At 35.6% G+C, this 27,715-nt stretch overlaps 1 protein-coding gene across 2 annotated transcripts in view; it reads right to left on the bottom strand.

Annotated features, from left to right (window-relative positions):
- Positions 1-27,715, bottom strand: part of CTNNA3 (catenin alpha 3) — a 1,457,807-nt gene that overhangs the window by 1,364,235 nt on the left and 65,857 nt on the right. For both annotated transcript variants that reach the window (XM_054690496.1, XM_054690495.1), the window contains exon 2: positions 9,991-10,094. In XM_054690496.1, the coding sequence (XP_054546471.1) occupies positions 9,991-10,089 (99 nt within the window). In that variant the 5' untranslated portion in view covers positions 10,090-10,094. The remainder of the gene's footprint in view (positions 1-9,990; positions 10,095-27,715) is intronic.

Here is a 27,715-nt window from a genome sequence, read left to right as displayed (position 1 = left end):
TTTGGGATTTTCAAAGCTCCCCAGGTGATTTTAAATGTGCAGCCTGGGATCTCAACAGGAACAAGAATTTTCTAAATTGACTACTTAGCATTCTTGCCCCAAGTGAGACTTTTGTGTCTCCACAGGACTTGCCACAAATCACTGCATCATAATTTATCTCACAGGGGGCTACCAACTGTGTGTAGGCTGTTACCCATTCCCACCTTTCCTTAATTAGTGAATGCAAAGAATCCCAATAAAAAATGGTGAGTCTTGAGCAAGGAGCTGCACATTAAGTACTTGGAATTAAATCTGGCCACTTGCCAGTGTTTCTAAACAAAGTTTTATTGGAACACATCCATTTGTTTACATATTGTCTATGGGTCCTTTTAAACTATAACAGCAGAATAGTTGCAAGAGAGACCCTATGGATGTCAAAGTTAAAACTCTTCACTGTCTGGGCCTGTACAGAAAAAGGTTGCTGACTACTGGTCTAGAGTCATGGAGCTTCAGGAGTATGTTCTAAGACATGCTGGGTATTCTGAAATAGCCCCTGGGTTCTATGGAAAATAGAATCACAACTCTAGCAGTGAAAATGATCACATCTAGAGAGCTATTGACTCCTCCTTTGCCCAACTACACCACAATTGTTCCCATCAATCTAGCATTTTCCACTAAAAAGGCAAGTGAATCTAAGCTTATCAGTCTATACCACCTGGCTGCCCACTGAATCAATTTATAAGAGAAATATCTTATACCATAGCTAAGTTAGAAGTGGCTATCTCTGTGATCAGTCTGAATTTGTGGTGGAAAAGATGAGCTATGACTGAAAGATAAAGTATTAACAGAAGCAGAGTGAATTGGAGGTGGTCAGAAAAACAGGGCAGCAATGTAGGAGTGAAAAAAAAGAATATCAGAGTCTGATAGAATAAAAGGTCTAGGGAGCAAGCTGAGAAGAGGTAAAGCACAGGCAAAGACTGACATCAATCCACAGTTAATCCCAAAGCTTCCAGATTCAAGAAGCAAGCGTGATATTCCTTGTATGCTCAGCCATGTAACTCCCACTGGATTCCTGACATTTTAATCAATTAGCTACCAGTTTTTTTAATCCTTATTTTAATTTAAAGAGCAGCTTCCCTTTTCTCAACTATTTGTCTCCTAAGGAATACTGTAGCCTAACAATTTTCCCAAGGGACCAGTTTTCTGGCAGTAAAGAATGCAGAAATTGAAGAATGCACTCTATTAGAATCAACTCTACACTTAATAACCTTCAACTTTGAAGCCCTTTTGAGGTAGAATTTATTTTATTTCTTCATCCTACCATAAAATAAATCTTATGCTTATTGAAACTTAAGCCTGTGTGCTAAAAAAAATTTAATTTGGTATTTTTAAGGTTAGTGGTTAAAGTCAAAACTCTAATATATGCCTATAAAGTAATATACAAGAATATGGTATGTGTGCAGATTTGTCTTTAAGATTTCCTTGGAACCTTGATTAATCTTCATTAAAGCTGATATAAATTTTATTTATAAAATAATCAATAAGGATAAAATAATAATCAATAAAGCTTAGAGTACAAATGGCATCATACTCATTTAAAATGACCTATAAAATGACAAAACACAACCACAAAAAAATAAAACTTGAATTCTTTTCTGAAAGAACAAAGGCAATTATATTCTAGGAAGCTAACAAGCCAAAGCATTTCCTCCCTCTGCCACCTGGAAGTCAATCAGATCTACCCCTGGAAGAATGAGAAATGAACCCTTTGGTATCTAGGCATCTATTTATATAAATTGATATGCATGATTGCTCTTTTAAAATTTATTTTCCCTTGGCTGAAGGAGAGGAGAAAGAAATTTTATTGTGAGATGGATGTGGCAAAGAGGTCCTGAACAGGAGCCAGGGAAGTAAGAAAAACATGATGCTTGGAAGAGTTAGGAAAAACTGCTTACCATCCAGCCACTTGGACTGGTTTTGACTCAAACAAGAAGAGCGGAGAGATTTGGGGAAAACTGAAAGGGATTAACTTCATAAGAAATTCTGCATGACTCTTGGCTCAAGCATTACTTCTCATAGCCCACGCAACAGAATGAGACATCTCCTCCTTCTGTAGGAACCTAGTGTTCTACCTCGAGGAGCTTTGGCAGCTTTGGAGGCATTAGGACATAACAACCCTTGCCTGTCCATATCCAGTTTCACAATGGGCATCATTGGTGGTGACCATCCACCATCAGCAACATGAAGTTAGACAAAATGGAAAGTTGGAGAATATCTAGTTTCCCATAAGTGGAAAAACATGGCAGAGAAACTGATTTGGAAACACAGGTAAGTCATACTCAAAGATTCTAAAATTTGAAGATGAGGGGAAGAGAAGAAGAGAGGTTTTGAAGGCAAACCTCCATTCTAGCATAAATAAGCAAGGGGAATTATAAGAACTCTGGATTGCTGCTGCTGATGGAACTTCTTTCGAACTTTCAGCCACTGATAAGGAAATAGAAGGCCAGGGAATAAGAGCATATAAGGAAGGCAAGCATCTGACCCAAGTAGCCTGTACTGAAGGGAACTGGAAACAGCAAGTAGTCACAGAAGCTAGAATATAATTCTGACACCAAACTGTGGTTTGGAAATTGGAAGTCGCTATTGAAAACCCAGTAATGAGGTAATTTTATTATCCCTCAACAGCAGACATTTGTAGATCAAAACTTGAAAGCTACTCCACTAGAACTCTTCTCCATGTCGCCACACCTTCTTGTGTGTGTGTGTGTGTGTTTTTTTTTTCCAGCTTTCTACATGATATAACTGAGTAATCCTAGTACTAGCTGCTTCACTCCCAATATGGAGTCAATTCTCCAAAGAAAAGATATTGACAGGACCAAGTACCCATCATGCTCCTGAGGTAAAAGTGTCATGCCAGGTTGCTTTACAGGCTCTTGCCAACCTACAATTTAGTACCAATAAATCAGTTGTCTATCCTCACAGAGTCAGCTGTGACCAGGAAAGAAAGGTAATTTGACAGCAGATGAGATGTAACAAAAAAGGAACCCCTAAAAAGGAAGCAAGCTGGGGGAGGGGAGTAATACTTATCAGGATTGTTGACAGTCATTCCCGTTCTTTTACACAGAGCAGGATCACACATCCATCATTCCTATTGACCTCAAATATCACACTGAGTAGACACTTTAGGTATCCTTGCATGATTCATCATGTTTTCTTTCTCCCACTGTAACAACAGTGGAAATAAATGTTGAAATGGAGTCTACATTAGCCTGAGTCCTTGAGGGGCCAGACTAAGCAGAGACCTCTTCAACCAACTCACATTGGATATATAGCTTGAGGAGGAAATGAACTTTTGGTAAGTCTCAGAGATCCAGGGATTGTCTGGTTATCACAACATAACCTAGCCTATGCTGACCATTAAAAGGGTTTGCAGATATCCCTAAGCTTGACCCAGTGAGAATTCTAGGGTATATAAAAGAGAATCCCTGAAATATATGGGGAAAACTATGGAACTGGAAATCAGAAAAGGGCCAAGAGATTCTACAAGAGTTAGGGTGAAAGCCAGAGAAATAAAGTTTATTACTATTGACCTACCTCTATGTTTACTTCTTAAATATATTTATAGCAGAAAAATATGCAGATGAGCTAAATAAATACTTTTCAAATAAGACATAGATAGCAAATAGTCACATGAAAAGATGTTCATCATCTTATTATTAGAGAAATGAAAATTCCAACAACAATGAATTATCATCACCTCAACACCTCTGAAAATGGTTATTATACAACAGACAAGAAGCAACAAGTATTATATTACAGGGAGCCCTGGTACACACTGTTTGTGGGAAAGTAAATTGGTGCAATCATTATAGAAAGCAGATGAATAGTCCTCAGAAAATTAAAAATAGAAAATCTCTACAATCTAGTTATCCCCCTTCTGGGTAGTTTCCAAAAAACAAGAACACTTATTCAAAGATACACACACACACACACACACACACCTGTGTTTACCGCAGCATTATTTACAATAGCAAAGAGCTGGAAACAACCTAAGTGGCCATTGACAGAAGAAGACATGATATACATGGTATACAATGGAATATGACTCAGCTGAAATGAAAAAAAAAAAAGTGAAATCCTGGCATTTGCAATAACATGGATGGACCTAAAGGGTATTGTGTGTAATGAAATGTCAGCTGGAGAAAATCAAACACTATGTGATTTCACTCATATATAGTATATATAGGGGGGGAAAAAAACAGGATTAACTAAATAAAACAAAAATAAGCTTTCAGACTATAAGACCAATCAGCAGTTACCAGAAGGGAAGGGAAAGGAGAGAAGATAAATCAAGTATAAGGGGTCAAGTGTGGAGAGAAGGACATAGTTGAACTTTTAGTGGTAAACATAATGTACTGAATGCACTTGTTGATTTTTTTTTAAAATAATAAATTTTATTTTTATATTCCCCCATACAATTGCAAACCCCCCATTCTGACCCCAATCCCTCCTCTCCCAGCCCCCACCCCCCAAAAAGTGTCTCTGGTTCATAGTTTTTTGTTGATTTTGATTTTCACTTTCTTATAGTTATTCATTTTCCTGGTCCCTTATTTAAGTTTTCTAGATTCCTGCTATGAGTGAGACCATCCGGTATTTTTCTTTTTCTTTTTGGCTTATTTCGCTGAGCATGATCCCTTCCAGCGCCATCCATGTTGCTGCAAATTGCATGTGTTTATCTTTTTTGAATGCTGAGTAATATTCCATGGTATATATGTACCACATCTTCTTGATCCAGTCATCTATTTTTGGGCATTTGGGTTGTTTCCAAAGCTTAGCTATTGTAAATAGTGCTGCTATAAACATAGGGGTGCAGGTGTTCTTTGGAATTGATGTTTCTGTGTCCTTTGGGTAAATACCTAGGAGTGGAATTGCTGGATCATATGGAAGCTCTATGTTTAGTAGGTCCAGAAATCTCCACACAGCTCTCCATAGTGGTTGGACCAGTTTGCACTCCCACCAACAGTGTAGAAGAGTTCCTTTTTCTCCACACCCTCGCCAACATTTGCTGTTGCTAGTTTTTTTTAATATGTGCCATTCTCACTGGTGTAAGATGGTATCTCATGGTAGTTTTGATTTGCATTTCCCTGATTGCAAGTGATGTTGAACATTTTTTCATATGCCTGTTGGCCATTTGCATTTCCTCTTCAGAGAAGTTTCTTTTTAGCTCTTCTGCCCATTTTTTGACTGGATTATTTTCTTTGTTGTTGCTGAGTCTCATCAGCTCTTTGCAGATTTTTGTCCTTTATCATTAGTGTTGTGTGCAAAAATGTTCTCCCAGTTGGTGGGGCACTTGTTGATTTTTAATGATTCACACCTAAAACTTACATAGTGTTGTAAAGCAATGTGACTTCAATAAAGAGAAAATACAACAAACATTTGTCCTCATCTCAAAAAATAAAACTTGATAGATTAACATGTCATAAGGATTTTGTTATTGTTTTTATCATAAAGGATTTTAAGAAAGTCAATTCTTTTAGTTTACATTCAACATGAATCTGACACATAGCAAATTATACTTTGTGGCAGAATAGATTATAAATGGTTCCATTACATAATGACTGTAGCATGAGCTAGCAGTTTATATCTCCTTAAGAGAGTCTACAACATAGAGATGTAAATTCTTTTCATTGCAATTCTGCATAAATAGATTTCCTGCATTACATTGCCAAATTTGGATCTTGAAAGTGATAAAATGCAGATGCCTACAGATGCCATCATAAAAATGTAATTGCTGAGAAAAAAATTATTTCTGATCCATTGGAGGAATTTATTACAGAGGAATGCAACTGTGTAAGTTATTATACAGAGAAAATGAAAGTGAATGATTGAAATATATCCCAAGTTGAGCATCCCTTCAAAATAACCAAGTGATTTACCTATGCCAAAGAGAAAAAATAGATTAAAAATAAATCAGGTTTGGTGGGGAAAAAATAGTACAAAGACATATGAGAAAATGAATTTAGAAGTCAAAGTGACATTAACAGTTCTATAACCAATTACTCACAAAATTAAAATGTAATTTTAACTTTGAATTATGTACAGAGGTGGTAATTTCTGTGGAGCCCTGACAGCAAAGGAATATAACATAAAGATAAATAATAAGAAAAGCTGAATTTTTTTATTATTTTATATATTTTATATCATTTTTCATTTTTGCAAAAGTATGCATTTTCATCTTGGTTATAGTCCCCATACAATTCCCACCACCCTTGTTTTTACCCTACTCCCTTCACCCCTCACCCCTACACACCCCCTAGTGTGTCTCTGGTTTATAGTTCCTTGTTGATTTTGATTTTTACTTTATTATAGTCTTTTTCCTGGTCCCTTATTTAGGTTTTCTAAATCCCTGCTATGAGTGAGGCCATCCGGTATTTTTCTTTTTCTTTCTGGCTTATTCTGCTAGCATGATCCCTTCCAGCTCCATCCATGTTGCTGCAAATTGCGTGAGTTTATCTTTTTTGATTGCTGAGTAATATTCCATTGTGTTTATGTACCACATCTTCTCGATCCAGTCATCTATTTGGGGGCATTTGGGTTGTTTCCAAAGCTTAGCTATTGTAAATAGTGCTGCTATAAACATAGGGATGCAGGTGCCCTTTTGAATTAATGTTTCTGTGTCCTTTGGGTAAATACTTAGGAGTGGAATTGCTGGATCATATGGAAGCTCCATCTTTAGCAGATTGAGGAATCTCCACACAGCTCTCCATAGAGGTTGGACCAGTTTGCACTCCCACAAAGCAGTACAGGAGAGTTCCATTTTCTCCACATCCTCACCAACATTTGTTGTTGCTAGTTTTTTTAATATATGCCATTTCTCACTGGTGTAAGATGGTATCTCATTGTAGTTTTGATTTGCATTTCCCTGATTACAAATGATGTTGAACATTTTTTCATATGCCTCTTGGTCATTTGCATTTCCTCTTTAGAGAAGGTTCTTTTTAGCTCTTCTGCCCATTTTTTGACTGGGCTGTTTACTTTGTTTTTGTTGAGTCTCATCAGCTCTCTGTAGATTTTTGTGATCAGTTCTTTGTCACTAGTGTTGTGTGCAAAAATGTTCTCCAATCCATGGGGTGTCCCTTTGTTTTAGTTACTGTCTCTTTCAAAGCTGAAAATTTTTTAATGGGGCTACTAAATTGACAACTTTATCTGATAGCACAATGGATTTAAGGATTAAGAAGTTCCTGTGGAATGTTTTCCAGTATAGTAAGAGATAATATTACATATTTAACCCATGCAACAATTTCAAATTAAACACTCTTTGAAAAAAATGTGATGTTATCCTACTTTGAAATATGATTTAATGGAAATTTTTACTTGTATTAATAAGTGATACATAATCAAACAAACAGATACATGAAGGTTATGCATCAAATCTAAATAGATCAATTATTTTTATTTTTTAATTGTTTTTAAGATTTATTTATTTATGCATACAAGAGCTGGGGTACAGGCCAGAAATGTGGGGGAGGGTGAGAGAATTCACCAGAGACAGAGTGGGGAGCAGAACAGACTGACTGAAATACACTTCTGAGGGGAGCATCAGGCTAGAGAGGAGAGGTCTGCTTCACCATGTGGGTTGCTCCCTGGCCAGCCAGAGATCAAACTCGTGCTGCAAAGGCTGCAGAATGCTGCATGGTGTGGTGCTTAACCCCTTCACCATCAGGAAGGCAAGATCAATTATTTTAAATAAATAACTCTTTGACTTTGAAGTACACTAGCTTTTGAAAAGCAGAATCCCATTTTAGTGAAAATCAAGAATATTTCCACATGATTTTGTTGTACCAGAACTTTTCTTTATGAGATAGTTTGTAAACATAGTAGATATGCTATAAATCATTGATATTTTTATTTCAATTTGACTTGAATGCTGCTAAGACCAAGAAACTCTGTTCTAGCTCAGCTAATGGTGAAGTAGTATACTAAACAGTCTTTAAGAAATCAATAAACATTTCCAAAAACATTAACAACAATCTTCAAGAAGATAAAATTAGTAATTAAATTTAGGTACAACTGCACACTGTCATATAATAAGTACTAATTTCCCTTTCCCTGACTCATCAACTTGCAGATCATGAAAAATGAATGCAGGCACCACATTAAAAACTCTCTAAAATTAGCATAATCACACTTTTGAAGAGTTAGATTTCTTTCCAGTCAAATAAAATTATTTTGGGTCATAGTCTCCCTTTTAAATTTCTAGGTGGACTCAATGTTATAAAATTATTATATAGTTGTTTAAAAATGCCAGAAAATGCAAACTGTTAAGAGCATCTTCCATAATGTGAATTCACTTAAAAAACTCTCTACTGACTACTATATCAATGCATCAGTACTTGATTAAGCAAAATATCTATTATTTTCAGTTAGTATATAGAATGTAGTTTCTCCATAATGATACTTTCTCTATTCACAAACAATATGTCGGCTACCTTTGTGATTAGCAAGGCTTAAGTGAGTGTCTCTAACATCCCATCGTTATGCAACAAACAAAGGTTACACAGTGGCATTAACGTACTTTCCTTTATCAACCAACTCCAAAATGGAGGCCATTTCCTGACCCCACACCCAGTAACTGCATAGCAATGGCACAGTCTTAAATAACTTGTGAGAACTCATAAAACTTTCCCCAAAAAAATGGTGATATGTATGAAAAAGCATAAGAATTCTTATATCTTGGTCACTTAAACTTTTACATTACTAACTTATCCTAGGGAAGCAATTTGAACTGATGACAAAAATTGATATACAAAGATGCTTAGCACAGTATTATTTTATAATAGGAAAAAATGGAAACAAACTAAATGCCCAATAATGATAGGCTACTTTAAAAACAATGATCCATTTATATGAGGCATAAACAGCAATCTTCTTAAAGAACGCTTAGAACGCTTACAAACAATAAGGAATTTATCAAAAGATTGATTTATGTAGAAGAGCAGATAAAACTTAAATTGTTTTGTGCTTGTTCTGTTTTGTCTTTATTTTTCAATGTTTTCAGTGAACTTTATCAGAAAAACAATGATTACTTTGCTTTTTAACATGAGACCATTACAATGCTGGATAACATCAAGACTTTCCTGTAGGAATTTCACACCATGTATTAGCAATATTAAGATTGCCAAAGTTGACAATTAAGCTATCATCAGTGAGGCATATCTTTTCCAGTAATAGATACCAATTAGTACTAAATAAAAAATTGTACAGTCTATCCTCAGAGCTACTCTAACCCCCACCACCCACCCCACAGAGAAAACAAGAAGAACATAATTAAACTATTAGAGGTAAGGTCAAGGTAGCATCTCACCCAACTACTTCTTGAGTGCTTCTAGAACTTGGAAATTTCTCTTAGGAAGTATGATATATAAGGTGGCATCCCTCACAAATTTTGAATTGAAGACAAAAATATTAAATCTATACCACTGTATAAGTTTCTTGAAGTTCTGCCCTAAGAAAAATCTAATAAATAAAATCTGGACTTAAATAGTAAGAATGATTACACATATTATCAAAGGAAGGACTTAATCATAGAATTCCTGAAGTAACTTTTCCCTCATTTATTTTTTGTATTTTAAAAATAATTTCTTATTTGACAAATGAGCCACCATATGCCTTGGGGCAAGTCAGTGAAATTGCCTAGGCTCTCTTCCCATTTATGTAATAAGCCTTAACCATGCTGCCCAACTTACTCAGTTTTCATGCAGATCAAACAAGATAATGTACATAAAGGTATTCTGCAAGTTACATATATACATTATTACTATTGTTACTTTTAAAAGAGAAACTAGATGGGTGACTTTCAGAATTTTACATTTTAATAACACTTTAAAGGGCAATTTTAGATGACATATTCATTCTATAAAAATCACATCTTTCTTTGGTTCATTAACTATTTTCCCCATATTTTTAGTTTTTCTGAAGCTACTACCTGCTGTAACTTCATGATATTAATACCTGGATTATGAGAGGCTCCAATAACTTCTCTACAGTGAAAGTTTGAACCTGAAGATCCCGAGGATCAATCTTCAGTGTGATTGGTGTTTCAGCTGACATGCTGCCTGTGCACAAGAACAAAAAGACGCTTATTAATAAAGAAAAATAGCAGGCCTCCCCTGGTGGCACAGGCGGTTGAGCACAGCGCTGTGAAGCTGTCCACAGCCTCTGCAGTGCCAGTTTGATTAAGGCCAGCCGGTGAAGGTCCCATATGGCCTGGCAGACCTCTCCTGTCTCGCCTGCTGCTCCCCTTAGCAGTGTGTTTCAGTCACTCTGCCTGTTCTGTTCCCCACTCTGTCTCTGGTGAATCCTCTCAGCCTCCCTCGCATCTGGCCTGTACCCCAGTTCTTGTATAAATAAATAAATAAATCTTAAAAAAAAAAAAGAAAGAAAGAAAAAAAAAAAGAAAGAAAAATACCTCCCGGGGTGGGAGCAAAGGGTGAACAGGGTTGTAGAGAGTTATGGTACTTTGATTGCAGGCATGGTGCTGTAACACACGTGAAGAGCTGTGAACCTGTACTCCTAAAACATACACAGTATTGTGAACCAACATTACTTGAATAAAAAATAAATTAATAATCATACTTTCTAAAGGAGCACTGTAACAAAAATCATAGAATAGGGCTCCCTGGTAGTGCAGCGGTTGAGCGCTGGGCTGAGAAGCTGCCAGCAGCCTCAGCAGCACCGGTTTGATTCCCGGTTCAATCCCCAGCCACCGGCAAGGGTCCCACATGGCACCACAGACCTCTCCTGCCGCGCCCGCTGCTCCCCTCAGCAGTGTATTTCATCCGTCTGCCTGTTCTGCTCCCGGCTCTGGCTCTTGTGAATTCTCTCACCCTCCCGCGCTTCTGACTGTACCCAGTGCTTGTGTAAATAAATAAATAAATCTTTAATAAAACAAATCATAGAATATATGAGATTTATATTCAGCAACTCTTCCTGATATCAGGGTATTACTAAATCCACCAAGTGAGAAACGAGATATTCCCCAGCTGTTCTCTGAGGTCATGCTGTCTGAGCCTGGATTCGGAAACAAATTAACCTATTCTAGTATGTTCATAATTAAAGTAATAACGCAGGCCAGGGCATTTTGCATTTGATGAGGAGTGTTAAGTGGAAAAGAATGGCTGAGTCAATGAGACATATCTTCCAGTATCCAAGTCCTCTGACTTCCATGAAATCACAGCACTGAGATAGCAGAGCCCCTATTTTGTCTGTTCATGTCAATGATGACTCAGATGAGGAAGCAGATAGGACTTTGGAAAATATCTAATCTATCTTTAATTATTTTGTGAATTATTTATTTGAGGGTTTTTATTGTAAAAAAAAAATGTTTGGGTCAATTTATTTTGTTGGACAAAAAAAAAACTACTATAAATTAGCATATAAAAAGACAGAAGCCTCTGAGAGGTCATTAGCTTAGAGCAGGACAAAAATAAGAAAGGAATTACAAGCCATCTTTCAAGGCATTAACATTGATCTTAAAAATCAATTCAGTGATATTTTGCATACGAATACATATATGTCAAATGACCATATGTAACATGTACAAATTAACACATCAACCATGAACACTATTACCCTAATCACCAAGCACAAAAATTCCTATAAATTCAATTATCAGTCAATAATCAACAACAACGTATTGACTAAAGGTCTATAGAGATAAGACGTAAGAAACAGATCACTCCTAAATTAAATAAAAAATAAGAATGAATTTATTTCCCACAGAAACGTCTATTACTAGCAGTGTAGAAACTTTCTCACTAGTTGTTACCTATTTTTTCTCTAGTTTTCTACTTTGCAGATTAAGGGAACAGAAAAATCTATCTCTAGAAAATATCCTGATATTCCAAAATGTCCATGGAAACTGATTGGCTTTATTAATAGATAATGGATGTATAGATGAATGAGTAAATGAATGAAAGAACAAATTTGTGAATGATAAACAACATTTTCATCATGTTCCTCTAGTCATTGTGCTTCTCAATCTCTGTGATTCTAGGAGAGAAGATTGTTATTTTTCCTATACCTCTGCCTAGTCTAACCTCTAAGGGACATCAGAATCTCAGAGAAGGATCTGATATAATTCCTCCTTCCCCATACTCCTCCTAGACTTTTTCAACTCCCACTGACCTGGTTCCATAAAAAAACGTCTCTTTGCTCTTCAAACTCTCTCACTGGATCTTTCCATTGGATCCATATGTGTGTTACTGTGTATAGTCAAAGACCACCAAAAGATCAGTGCTTCATCAAAGTCCATCCACACCGGATGTCAGATACACATACAAAATACACACACACATACAAAACCATGCTGTAACTAAAAAATCATCCTTCCTGACTCTTACCTTACCACACTATAATTCTTAGATTAACAACATAACTTGCATTTTTAAAAAATAGGAGCAAATACTATCAAGTCCAAAAGCCCTACTGCTCTTCAGTGCCACATGACTACACTCCATGAGTCTCTTACTATAAAAATAGATATTTGAAGTATTCTTGTGAATAATAGGACTTGGCTAAAGGACTGTCCCCAGTGACTTAATATAGAAATTTGTACATAATCAAAATAATGAATTTCAAATATGCTTATAATCAAATATATTCATAATACTTATAATTCTTTCATGTGTCTTCAGCAAAGTTTGCCGGAGATGTGCTTCAGATATTAAAAACAAAGATAATTATGCTGAAAGTCTCAAAGGAACCAATTATGAGAAATCTAATAATTTATGAAAGCATTTAAGTACAATTATATACTCCAATGTTGACTATACTATTAAAAGTACTAATGCATACTAATCACTCCATGTATGGTATCAAAAACATGTTCTAGTCAACTCAGGAAATTATAATAAGCAATTTGAAGTGGGCAAAAACACTTTTAGTGTGGAGTATCTGAGGGTTATTCTAGCCATGTTTTCAAGTAGCAATAATACATTATTTATTCAGCTACTAAAAATGACTATAAATGTTGAGGGTTTGATATAAAATCCACTGACATTATTGACTGCAAAGATAAAGTACACTTTCTGAAATGTAGCTCATTTCTAGTTCTCTTATTGAACATAATCCGAATGGCCTACTCAGGGCCGCCTTACCCACTTGAAGACTGTCATAAGTGTCCTTATTCTCAGTCTATGTTTAACTCTACCACAAGCCACTAGCACAAAGTCTCTATAATTTCTTTACTTTTTAAAAACCACTTTGCCAAAAAATGTTATTTAAATTGTATCAAATAAGGCCTCCCTGGTGGTGCAAGGGGTTAAGAAGCAGGCTATAAATCTATCTGCAGCCACTGCAGCACGAGTTCAATCCCTGGCCAGGGAAATGCTCACATGGTACAGCAGACCTCTCGCCCGCTACTCCCCTCAGCAGTGTATTTCAATCACTCTGCTTGTTCTCCTCCCCACTCTGTCTCTGGTGAATCCTCTCACCCCCCCCCACACCTCTGGCCTGTACCCTGGTGCTTGTATACATAAATAAATAAATCTTTTAAAAAAATAAAAAATAAATAAATTGCATCAAATAAAAAGATATTTGATTTCTTTTCAATTAAGACTATAAATTACTATTATGCTATATCAACATACAAAGACAAACAGTCCTATGATTTTGTCCTTTCCTATCTTGCTTCTCTCTTTCATTGTTTTCATTTTTTTCCTGTCTTAAAGTAGCAACATGTCCCTTTTCTCAGCTATTCAACTGAAATGTAGGAGATATGCTTCAATAAAGGCTTCAAATACCTACCCCCAAATGGTTTCTCTCAAATGCACTTCTACAGCTGCAATGTTTGGTTTAGTTTGGTTTTCCTTTTGCTTTGTCTTTTCCATCATTCTGCCTAGCACATGGATTCCCTTAGCACAGGCATATCTAAATTGACAAATAGGACATTCCCATGGTGACATTTTTGCATAGCTCAGAGCCAACCTATGCTATGAAATATATCCTTCAGTCGCTATAACCATGGGATTCTAGCAAATGAGCGCCTACAAAGGGGTTTACTGGTTATCCCTCTCATGGCAGGTACTATCCTACACATAAATCAGGTCAAAAATGCTGACATGGTTTTGTTCTTTCATCTTAGAAACAAGAAGTAGAAGACACTGCTGTGAACTAAAATAGAATCCAAATGAACCTTCACAGCCTTTAAAAACATGTTCTTTCACTGCAGAATTCACAATGTGTTTCCAATGCTATATCAAGCACAGATATTGGAGGCAAAGGAAATTCAAAACTAGGGAGAGTAAAAATTATCAACATCATATATGATCCTTCTAGAAAGGGGTTTTTGACCAAGAAATAAAAAGAAAAACCTAAGTTTGCCAAAGTGTCTTCCAAATCTGTAACAATATCTTCAATACACATTAAGTAAAGAAAGTTGTTGAAAAGCTCATTTTCCATAGTAAAAATTTTAAACTAATAAACCAACAAGTCATTGAAGAAAGTTGGCTACATATAATTATTGTTCTTTAATTAATGCTGTTTCTTACAAAAATCATTTAGATCTTTTGTATCTGTCCTTTTTAAAAATCCTGATTGATTGGAGATCGGGCAATAATAGGCGGAAAACTGCAGAATTTTGCAAATGAATTCAAAGCAAGGTCAAAGCCTGACAAACTGTTACCAGTCTCTTAGAGCAATAACACAATGTGAATCCAAAACAAAAATCCTACTAGGTTGCAGGTATTACATTCCAAAGCATTTGCATTTTATAGTCCATAAAATCACAAAATTCTGAAAGTACCTTCCAAACTCAAGAATACTTCCTATAATATCCTTCATTTGAACAATGAACTGGGCCTGGATGAATAGAAATGATGAGACACTCGCTATACTGTAGAAGTCAGTAATTACTCTTATAAAGTTCTTTGTTATGCTGAGTTGAGATCTGCCACTTTTTACCTTCTATCCAATAGAGACAGTTTCAAAAAGTGGGAAAATTACAGGTTTGGAGGCAGACAGACTAGATTAATACCCCAATTTTCAAAATCAACAGGAGGAAAACAAAACTCTAGAAAGCAGTAATAGATGCCCCAGAGACAGTCCTCAAGGCAAGGCAAATGCACCCATGTGGATCTTTCCCTTCTCCCCAGTCTTTGTCCACAATGCCTGGATATTTTTTACTGTATCCCTTGCTTGAAACCGATTTAAATTCATTTAGGTTAACAAGCATTTCATTGTTAAATGAACTCTGAGAGATCTTGGGGTGCACACATTCAATCATACATCAGCATGAACCAGCTCATTGCGCTCCATCTGACACCCACGCATGTCTCCATCACAGCACATGCCACACTGTATCCCAGAGGAGACATGTTAAATTAGAAGAGATTTGCAAAAATCACTGCAAAACTTTACCCATTTATGAAATTTGCCTTGGGGTGGCTGTTTCCTTACAAACATTAACCAATAAACTTTTCATCTACTTCTCCCTACTATAACACACCAGTTCCCATCTCCAAATTCCACAGCTCAGACTCCTTTTAGTAAAAGTGTAATTCTTCTACAGAAGTTAACATGTTCTTGTGGAATGGCTTGGAAATCTAGTCATCTGTAATATGGTCCTGTAGAAAAGTCCCTTATGCTAAATGTTTAGTGTTTAACAGTTAACTTTTGTAACAGTTTATAAGGTGACAGCTGGTTCTCCTTTAAGAGTATTAAACCCCATGACACATTACTGTACTTATTGAATTAATCTAACTTTGTACCTGCTTTTCAACCAAACTGGTCAGATCTTTTCTTACAAGGGCTATTGCAAACCCAAGTTTCCCCATCATATATTTGGAAAGTTAGTTTCTATTTGCCCCTAAATGCCGAGTTTTATTTTGTCCTTTTAACATTTCAACCTATAGATCCTGGACTCCTTTTCCTGACAGTTAAAAATTAATTTCAGAGAACCCAACACATTAATATCTCTCCCAGTTTCCTCTTTAGCCACTGATTTGCTCAGTATGAATTCTATAGTTAAATCATTGAAAAGGCGAGGAGCAGATATGAAACCTGGTTTTGATAACACTAAAAATCTCTTCCCACATACATAAAGATCAGTTAGGATTTTTCAATTAGTTATTTTTTTGTGCAATAATCTGCTTTTTTTTCCATCTTGCAAAAAAAAAATCATGGGGGAATTTTCAAATGCTTTCCTGAAATAGAGACACCCTTTCTATACTTTCCTATATAAGAATTCAATTTATAAAATCTAGTTTGCTATATCTCACTCCTGGAAAACCCACACTTACAGCTAGTACTTAATGCCATTTATTTACATTTTAATTCTTCAGTTTTCCTACAGATCGGCGCCTACACAACAATTCTAATTTTAGAGCCACATTTTTACCTCTGTTGCAAATAAGGATATTTATCCTTTCTCTGCTTTCTGGCAGGTCTGTAATTTCTCAGTGACTCCCAGGAGAGGTTCTGGGATCACATATGCAGATCATTTTAGAATTCAAAGATATACTTCTTTGTAATATGCACACTTCAAGCAATTTAAAGAGACTATGTTATCGCCTTGATTTTAATCATCTAGAATTTCAATTCATTGAAAACTAATCAAAAATTGTATCCGGTAATTTAAAGTTCATAATGTATCTAGTGAAAATAAGTCTCTTTCCTACCTGTGTACTTTGGCCAACTAATTTCTCTCCCAGAAGCAATTGCTATGTTTCTTTTTTCTTTCTCATATAGTTCAAGATAACATATGTAATACTGCTATATAGGTATTTACAATTCAACATAAATTGTAACATACCTGGGTTTTTTTTTTTCATTTAATTTAATTCCCTTGTATCAGTGTTCTTTATACTTTTGCCAATTTGACATCATAATTTATGTGCATTATCTGTCATCTGTCAATCATATCATCTGGCTCAAGAAAAGACCTATCCCTTCCTATTCTTCTACTTAGACTATAGCTTTGCAATCCTCTTTGTTTCGTTCAGGATGTCCTTCCAACCCTAGCAAATGATAAATGATTCAGCCTTCCTAACATTTTTCCTAACTTCTGCCATTCTCTTTTATATGCCATTAATCAAGTGTCCCTCTTTGCAGCTTTGATCCATATTCTTTTCAAATGTGTGCTCCCTAGATGGATATTCTGGGGTCTGGGGTTGTTGACATTGTTCAGTGATTATCTAAGGAGCACTTACATAAATTAGTCACTATCCTAGACTTTGGTGAAAGAGAATGTAGTAAAGTCAAAACCTTAATGATTGTACATCTTTCTTTATTTCTAATTCATTATATTCCTCTTATGTCACATATAGTGCCTTTAAAATCACACTTGGGCCTCCCCGGTGGTGCAGCAGGTTGGTTGCAGTGCTGTGAAGCTATCCGCAGTCTCTGTGGCATGGGTTCAATTCCTAGCCAGCCAGGGAGATTCCCACATGGCATGGCAGACCTCTCCTGTCACGCCCGCTGCTCCCCTCAGCAGTGTATTTCGGTCGTCTGCCTGTTCTGCTCCCTGCTCTGTCTCTGGTGAATCCTCTCACCCTCCTGTGCCTGTGGCCTGTACTCCAGCTCTTGTATAAAAATAAATAAATCTTAAAAAAATAAAATAAGATAAATAAAATCACACTTAGTATTAATCTGAAACTATTGAAATTTCCTTCTCTTTTGAGTGTAGGATACGCATGCAACTGAACTTACCATTATCTTATTTATAATTGTCATCACTACAATAAAATAGTCACTTTCTCCCAATCCAGGACTGTCCATAGACCTGGACAAGCACTATCCCAGCCCCAATTCGCATGCTTAGGAAGAGTCCATGAGGCCAAGGGCAAGTGCACTCCTAAAGCCCACACCCTCACTTCCTGATACTCTCAGGGTATTCAGTACTTTACTCTGCTCAACCAGCACAAGCCTCCTTCTAATGACCATGCTAGCCTCTTCCTGGAATCCAACCTTATCCTGGACTCCAATTTTCCAAAAGTGAATGTCTCCGTGTGCCCATCACTATATCTGAGAGGTGAAGCAGCTCTATTCATATAATTATGGATATATAAGAGCTTGCATACACAGGTTGTGCAATCTACTTGCATATGTTCAATGTCCCTCAAGTGTAGGACAGAGCTGGAAGTGGGAAGAGAAGTAGACAGACCACATGTCAGTGACTAGCCTCCACTCCGCTACCTCATTCTAACAAGAAATTTCAAGGAATTTAAGAAGACAGAAGATAATAGAAAAAGGCCATACTCTCTGAGTAGACACAGTCCTGCAGGTGCTAACAGAAAGGCCCACAGTTTGGCCAACACAGGAAGAACTAGATTTCAGCTCCGCTCACCTCCTTAGCAAGGGAATATGCAGCAGCCAGCGTGAGAGACCCTCTGAAGGATTAATGGTCCCCACTAAAGGATTTTTAAATTATCCTACATCTCATCACAATTGGATCTCAGTAGCTAAGAACACTGGCTTTGAGGTTATTGCTTAGACAAAAATATAGGTTCTGTCACCTGTTCACTAGTGAATTCAGACAAATTATTGAACTTCACCAAACATCACTTTCCTCCTTTGTAAAATGAGAATAGAATATTCACCTCATAGGGATCTTGAAGGTTAAATAAGAAAACCCATATAAAAGCCATAACTTAGCCCACAGCTGACACCTTGAGCAAGAGTTCAAGACATATTAGTTGACACTATTATCCTTTTTTCAGTAGGAAATCAGATATTATTTGTCTTCATTTAGGATGTCCATATCTGTTTCATCTATAGAGCTTGTAATTATTATTCAAGAATGCTTTCACTCTTTGTTCCCATAAGGAAACAGTTTAAACCAAAATTTCCCTCTGGTGCCTCATTTTATTGAATCTCTTGACTTCAAAATCTAAGGCATAGTTCCTCCATGTGCATTAATTAGAAATGCAACATGCCTAAACACTCTTTAAAAAATTCCCAATGCACTACAGCCTCATAAAGGATGGTGAGCCCTTTGAAATCAATTCCAGAGTGATACATAATAGGTATGCTCCAGGGCTATGGCTGCCAATTGTTAAATGCACCACATGTCTGGATCCCCAAAAGTGGCACTTTCTATTTCCTAAGCATCCAAGAACAGTGGGTTTCAACAGAACAAAAACAATGTTTCATTTTATAATGAAAAGTATCTTTAGCATATTGTAATTCAAACTTGAAGCAGTTGAAGTTCTCTTTATTAAACATTTGAATAGTCATCTTATTTGATATTCTTTGAAAAAATATCAAGTTGAGTCCCCCTCAAAAAAAAGTATGAGCTTTGTGCATTCTTTATGAAAGATCCAAACAAAATTAAATTAAAATATTTTCTTAAGTCTAGCTATAGTCGTCAAATAAAACTTGTTTCCCCACATACTCAACCTAAATGAAGTCTTCAAAAATAATTTAAAAAGAAAAAGACTACCCTGGCCAATACGAAATAAATGAAAACAACAGATTCTACTTATATTTATATCTTATATGTCCTACTTATCATGAACCACTGGTCAAGTATAATATCTCTCTCAAAAAAAAAAGCAAAAAGCTATGATTTCATTTCTGATTTAACTGAGATGTAATATTATATATAAGATTTTTTAAATGTTTCATTATTCCTCTCTTGATAACATTTTTCATGTTATTTACTAAAATGTCAGTTCACACAAGTTCACCCTATATTTCACAATGGCACATATTTTGAAAATTGCAGTTAGAGAGAAAGGACAGAAATACCCCCACAGTTATTCTGTGTAGCAATGACTTTCAACTTATATAAAACATTATTCCAGAATTGAGACCCCTTGAGAACCCAGCATGAGTTACCTACTTATTCTTTTAGAACTCAAAGAACCAAATTAGTCCAATTGGAATGTAAGAAGATAATCTACTATGTGAGACTGCAGAAAAGCTCTTATTGAATCACGTACAAGAAAACCTTCAAATTCAAGGCATCAAGTATAAGCAACCAGGGCAGAAGTAATATGTCCTTCAGATAAACCTTGAAAATGACAGTGGCTTTTGTTGCTGCAAGTTCAGTGGACCTATGAATTTTTCTGCTCCACAATGTTATATGACAGCTCAAATACATATATAAATTCTCCTAAGGTCTATTAGTTTTGAAAGGCAGAGAACAAAAAGAGAATGGTGAAGGAAGTGGAATTCTTGTCAACCCCAAACTGAAGCCAAATCAGTTCCAATTCTTCTTGTTCTCTAATTAACTAGAAATAAATAAGAGCTTGCTTCTCAGAATTATTTTTAAAGTGAGGGCAAAGTCTTTGAAAGCACTATATTGTTTTTTATGAATCTATTAATACACTTGGGAAAACTGCTTGAACAGAACTGTTTTTGAGAACTTAAGCTTCTTCTCTGCCTCCTTGTTTTCCATTCTACCATTCTCCTGGAAGGGTGTTGGTTTGTTTGGTTTTTTTTTTTTTTCCTAGAGCAATGTATACATTTTTTAAATTATTTTTTATTTTTTACATCATTGTTCATTTTTAAACAATATTTGCTTTCCCCCACCCCCTCAGGTGTAGTCCCCATAGAGTTTCTGGAAGGGAGTTTTGAACAGTCTGAGCCATGTCTTATCCAAGCTCGCTATTTTTCCACTAGTTTTTAAAAGCTTCTCCAAGAAATCTGGCTTTATACCTATTTAACTATTTCTCATTCGACATGCTAAGTATTCTCTAATTAAAAAATAAATAACTTTTCTCCTCTATTTCCAAATCACCATTTTCTAAATACTTCTAGCCATTTTTTCCAGTGTCTTTTGCTGATTCCTCCTTATTTACTAATTCATGTTAAGCAGGAGATTTATCCTAGATGCAATCCTTTATAGGCTATTCGTTGCTCATATTAGATTATTCTCTTCGAGGAACATCATCCTAGAGTTTCAATTCTAAAGTGTCTTATTCACAGCAGTTCTCCTGCCCACCTGTGACAGTGCAGACATCTCTTTTAATAAGCCTGTCCCTTTCAGGGGCAGCTTATTCTTCCTGCTTGTGTCTGTGCAAGCATCCTTCACTTCCCTTCCCTTTTATAATAAATCTGTTCTTTTGCATATTAAAAAAAAAAGTCTTATTTGCAAAACTTTGTCTATAATTCAGACTTCTTACCTGAGCTTCAGAGTCCCCAAATCTATTGGCAATGGGCCATTCACAAGCACCTCAAAACTGACCTCATATCCTTGTCCCCCAAATCCATTGTCACCATCTTCAGTTGTCATCTAGATTAAGGATATCCCCATATAGTTGGGCACCCAACCCAGCAATTTCCATATTATCTAACAATATTTTCTTTCACTGTATTTCTCTGAAAATTACTATAAAAGTCACAATGTTCCTAGCCCTTGAATTTCTTACACATTGGCCATTTTTCCTCATTTCCCATTGCTACTTGCTTAGCTCAGAATCTAATGACTTATTTAGAGTTTGCAATGGTAACCTAAGCGGTTTTCTTTCTTCCACTGCCTTCAACTCATTCCCACCCAACCTCTACTCCTCAGTACACTGTTCTTTGTGTGTGTGTGTGTGTGTGTGTGTGTGTGTGTGTGTAGAAGAACCAGGGTGTAGACCAGAGGGGTGAGGGGTGAGAGGATTCACCAGAGACAGAGTGGGGAGCAGAACAGGTGGAGTGACTGAAATGCACTGTTAAGGAGAGAGATGGGTGAGACAGGAGAGGTCTGCTGTGCCATATGTGGGTTAGCTCCCTGGCCAGGGACTGAACTCAGGTCTTAGTCAGTGACAGTTCTGAGACTTAACCCTTAGGCCACCAGCAGAGCTCTCAGTACACTCTTCTTCATAAATGATTGGTTGCATACAAAGATCAGTAATGAGAACTCTACATAAAAACTGCAGAAAGAAAAAGAAAAACTTTTAAAAATCATATGAGCAAGAATGAAAGAAGGAAACAATAAAATAATTATATGCAGACTCAAATATATATACATATAGACTCAAATATATATACATATATACAAATATGCACACATACACACCTATATACAACATGTTCTATTTTTAAAAGAATTCAAAGAGTTATAAGAATCAATAATGAACATTAAGATGAAATTAAAAAAACAAGTTAGAACTCAGGAAACAAATGGAAGCAAAAAAAAGCCACATCACAAAGATGAAAGGAACATGAGAAGTAAGCACACATGTGAACTTTTAGGGCACATTTAGGGGCTCAGTAGACAGATGAGTAAAACCACGCATTCAAAAAGATGGAAAAGCACAAACATTCTCTTTTCATCTTTCACAGAAAAAAGATCAATGGATATGAATCAAAGTTGAATGCAAATTAAAATAATTTCTCATTCATGGGAAAATATGCAAATTGCCTATAAGCATATAAAAACCTGATAACCTCATTAATAATAAAAGTAAAAGTAGTGCAAATTGAAACTACAATGAAACATTTTTCATCTTTCAATTGGCAAATATATGAGAATAAACTCTGTTAATAAAGTAGTAAACTGCTAGTAAACTCTGTTAATAAAGCTATATAGAATCAGACAACTTCATATTGTACAATGCTTGTGGACAGGTAAAGCTACTCCTACAGAAGGTTAGCAAATGAATGAATGAATGAATGAATGAATGAATAGAAAGAGAAAAGGAAACTATAATATAGCCACTCAAACAAGAACTATACAGTTGTAGAAGAAAACGAAGACGTTCTTTCAATATACTTCATTGGAGTGATTTACAGGATCTATTCTAAGTGAAAAAAAGTAAGTTACAAAACAGTATTTACTACATTTACATAAGAAAAAAAGGTGGCATTAGAAAAATACCATCATTCTTGCTTATATTTAAAATATAAATGATAGAAAAAACAAAAACAAATGTAATGGCTATCTTAGGGGGAGAAAAACAATAACCAAAGGTGACTGCTAGACTTCTCTGAAGATACCATGTACCAGGCTTTAGAATTTTGACTCCAGAACCATGTAAAATTAAAAACAAGTCACAAATCAATCTGAAAAAAATCAAATGCAAACAAAAGAAGACAAACCTTAACTACAGTTCACGTTAACTTCATAACCACACAGAAACAAATAATTTCAAGTGACTTCAAAACTGTATTTTTACTCTAATTCCTAGAGGGATGCCATCTAGGACAAAAATAATTGTGAAATAATTTTAAACTGCATTTAGTAATATAAAAGTAAGATTATTAGTTGTTATTGGTTGGAATTGTATAAAGAACTCTTCTTCTATTTATTATTTCAATATCCTAAAGCATAGTTCATATGCTTTAGGAAGTCAGAAAAATATTCGATTATTTCACATTTGTCAATTTTCAGAAAAATAAGATGGTGTCCTAACAACTTTGCAAGATGACAAATAATGTATTTTTTAAATGAATAAACTCTCATATACTAGACATGTTTCAGTGTGTTGCCCATCTTCACTCTTTGCCCATCTTTATTTTTCTGATGTTTAAATTTTCCCATCTTTGCTCAGTGAGAAATTTTAATTGGCTCTGAGCCTTTTGACAAGACCCAAATAGGTCTTGCTGTCTAGCATAAGATGTTCCATGCTCATTTTATACATTTTCTACCCCAACCTTCAACAGCCTTCCCATCAATAGGCCTAGGTCCTTTCATTTGGAAACAGTAATTAGGAAATATAATCTTTACACCACGATGTCACTGCTGCCCATTAGGTGTGTGTGCGAACAGAACTAGGAAATATGTAATTTTTAGGAAGAGAAAAATATGTAATGAGATCATACTGGTATTTCCAACTCAAATATAAGATAAAAAGGTTGTGATTTAAACTTTTTTACTATATATTTGGAAGTTTTTAGAAATTTCTAACTCATTCACTTATACAAGCTGTTCTAGTATGATATGCAACACAGAGCCAGAGTTTTTAACACTGAAGTTATTTTTTCAGTATTTGAAAATCAAAGTACATTAAGAAGTACTGTCTCCAACTTCCTTCTTCTTACCCAACATTTTTACCCTGTTAAACTAATCCAGTTTATTTTGACCTAACAGAAGCTGAAACTGAAGTTAAATTTATCAGTAAATTAAAAAACTGAAAGAAAGAAAAATTAATCTCATTCGCAATCTGTTAAGAAAAAAACACTATGACTAGATTCATAGTCATACAAAATTGCAAAATATATTTTATTTCAAACTTTGGCTTGATCATATCTATTCTGATATGTAGATATTTGACTTGATTTGTATAACTTCTTGCTGTTTCCAAAAAAACTAAATCTCTTTAAAATGTCTTCTGAGCTGAGTAACAGACTAAATGTTTTCTGCTTCTAGAAAACTTGGAGCCACCCTGATATCCACATAAGTCAATGTGTGGGTTAAAAGGACAGCAGTTCTCTTTTTTCCCACCAAAACACAAGTGACATTTAAGTGTATTTAATATTCACAGTCCAACATATTCTCCTCACTCTGGGCCACCACCATGGGTAAGAGAGACAGCTAGTTTACATGAAATTCCCCCACAAAATTTCTGTAAACCTGTATTTTCTTTCCCATTAATCCATCATGAAACTAGTCAAGAACTATTGCAGTTTTTGCCTTCTTCCTGGCTCTGTTTTAAATCCTCTTCCTTCTTTTCTTTCTTCTTTTACCCCACTTTTAATTTACCCTACTTGAATTTCATGTAGCCTTGTAAGTCACCTTAAATCTTTTTTAGCACAAAACAAGAATACTGATTCTATGTATTTGCAAAAACAATCTCTTCTCCTTTACTCTAGATAAAGCCTAAAAACTTTAATTCCTGCTGCCCTTAAATATTCTCTACCTTACTGAATGCACAAATATCAAAATCTGTGAATTTATGCTTTTTCCACTTTTCAATACTTCATTCAAAAATATTTAAGGATGAATATCAAAAATACAGGAAATCATCTGTGCCCAATTTAAGTTTAAAGGCTCAAAATAGGAATTAAATTATTTGCACAAATAAAGAAACTGCTTGCTATACATCTTTTATGTCTAAAGAGTGTAAAACTTCCAGTATCTTGCATATGGTAATACCTTCGTTGAACAGTAGGAACTTTTTAATGCTCTGATGTAAGGCTGTGATAGCTTGGGCTATCATGAGAATTTTTTTAGCACTATTTTTAAAACCACTAATATATACTCCAAATATCAGAATTGAGCCTCTGCTCAATTGAATCTGTGTGAGTGTGAAAGAAAAAAATGTAGAAGAAAATCACATTTTTATCTAAATCTGATGCCTGCTAATCTACTTGGAAAGGTAAGCATTATAAAATAGGAACTTCCTAACAGTAGTGCAGAGTTTAGTGCTGCTAGAAGGAAAATTAGTAATAAAAGTAGTAACTGTATACAACATAGTAATTTCCAGCCATCCCATTTTATAGAAATAATATCCTTTCACTTCCCCCAAAGTTATCTAAGCAAGCAACAAATACTCTATAATTATTAGGGTTTTTCTTAGAGCAAAATTTGATTTTAAAAAGTTTGACACTTTCACTCACCTACTGCAGGACAGAGTATTGCCCATATGCAGATACTAAACCAATTGTCTAAGCAATTTCTTGTGTTTAGAAATTCAGTGCCACTACTAAGGCTCAGAATTTGGCTTATGATGCATCTGTAAGCAAACAGCCTGACAAGCACCCTAGTGTATTTCAGGATGACTGACAGGACACAGTGACTCAAGCAGGAAGGGGGGATGGGTGCTCTTAAAGCAACATGCTAGCGAAGGGTGACATCAAACAGCCGAGTAAGACTTGAAATTATAGTGTACAAATTTTCGGTGAAATAATAACTTATTGCCTAGTGCAAGCTAGCTTTTAAACATAGTTTTGTGTGCATCACATACCCAAACACTATAAATTCCAAAATGATTTTAAAAATTTATAAAAGTAGAAAGAAAATATTAAATAGGCAAGCTATATGATACATCCCTATACCTATCAAACTTATAATTTGATTAAGAAGTTATTTTCTATGATCCAGCAATTCCACTCCTAAGTGTCTATCCAAAAAGAAAAGAAAAAAAAAAAAAAAAAAAACACCAATTCAAAAGGAAATCTGCACTCCTATGTTTATAGCAGCACCATTCACAGTAGCCCTAGATATGAAAACAACCTAAATGCCTTAAATGTTCCAGAGGAAATAAGTGGATCTAGAAGATGTGGTACATATACATAATGGAATACTACACAACAATCAAAAAAGATAAACTCACGCCATTTGACGCAACATGGATGGAGCTGGGATTATGCTAAGCAAAATAAGAAGGAAAAAGACAGATATTGGATGGTTTCACTTATACGTGGAATACAGAGAAAAAGAGTTAGGAATAAGACAAAACTTGTAAGCTGGCCATAGATCTGAGGCATCCAGCAGGGAAGGGGAGGGGGAGGGCCAACACAGTGGAGGGAAGAGCACAAGGCACTATGGTGATGGTTCATGTGTGCTGTGGTGGTGGGAGAACTACAGGGACTAGACCTGAGTGAAGAAATCAAATACTATCCAAAAATGAACAACGATGTAAGAAAATAAATTTAATTAAAAAAAAAAAAAAAAAAGAGTAGCAGAGGGGGAACAAAGCCATTCATTTTTAAACACACTCCCTCACTTAGCCAGCAGAGGGTGACATTTGATTCTGAAAGCCCACAGCACTGCATCCAATGATATTTATTGTTATACTTGAAGAACTAGGACACACCTTCTCAACTTTCTTTATTAAATGTATTTAGAAATATCCCATTCTATTTTGCCCATATAAATTTGAATTACATAGCCCACATTAATGATTAATATTTCTCATCGGTGACAAAGTCTACCATTATTTCTTGCTTTAACACATTAATCAGATGCGTTTTGATGGCAGTGAAGGAAAAGCACTTAGGAGGCTAACAAGTGGCAGAATTGGGTTCACCCATTAGAAGGACTTTCCACAGTCCTAGGTTTTTCTGGGACAAAAACAAAGAAACAAAAACCCCACCTGCAGATTTCAAGCCTCGCGAGAAAATTCAAAATAAATTCCAAAGGAAATAGAACTATATTATAAAACAAAATAATCTCTCTTCAAAATGATATATAAAATTTGTAATCTGTTTAATTGACAATTTTTAATTGCCCTTTGTAATCTTTGCTATTGTCCATTCTATATTAGCCTATAGACTAATTTTAGAAGCTATGGTTGCTATTATCACAGTAATATTATATTTATCATGAGCACATAGTGTTAGGACTAACAAACTCTTCATAAAAGCTACAAATTTGGGGGCTTCCCCTGGTGGCGCAGCGGTTGAGCGCTGGGTTGTGAAGCTTCCTGCAGCCTCTGCAGCGGCTGGTTTGATTCCCGGCTGCCCCCAGGCCACCCGAGGAGGGTCCCACATGGCGTGCAGACCTCTCCTGCCGCCCACTGCTCCCCCCAGCAGTGTACTTCGTCCTTCTGCCTGCTCTGCTTCTGGCTCTGGTGAATTCTCTCACCCTCCCACTCTTTTGACTGTACCCAGTGCTTGTATAAATAAATAAATAAATCTTAAAAAAAAAAAAAAAAGCTACAAATTCTTTGTTTTAAAACTTTCCACCCACTTGAGTTTGGAAAAACATGAAAGTTGATTTGCCTGCTTTACTCTAAAAATAAAGACTTTATCATCTAATTAGCTAAAATCATTAACTACCAAAAATTTATCTTGACTGAAGATGTTTTCTATGCTTCACTGAAGCAATAATGACAAACATCAAGCTTACTAAGTTAACTATGTC

Source organism: Talpa occidentalis, unplaced genomic scaffold (genome assembly GCF_014898055.3).
Source record: "Talpa occidentalis isolate TD23 unplaced genomic scaffold, MPIMG_talOcc4v2.1 talOcc4.8, whole genome shotgun sequence".
Classification (NCBI taxonomy): Eukaryota; Metazoa; Chordata; class Mammalia; order Eulipotyphla; family Talpidae; genus Talpa; species Talpa occidentalis.
The sequence above is the reverse complement of the archived record's forward strand: the minus strand, read 5'-3'. Positions and strand labels throughout refer to the sequence as shown.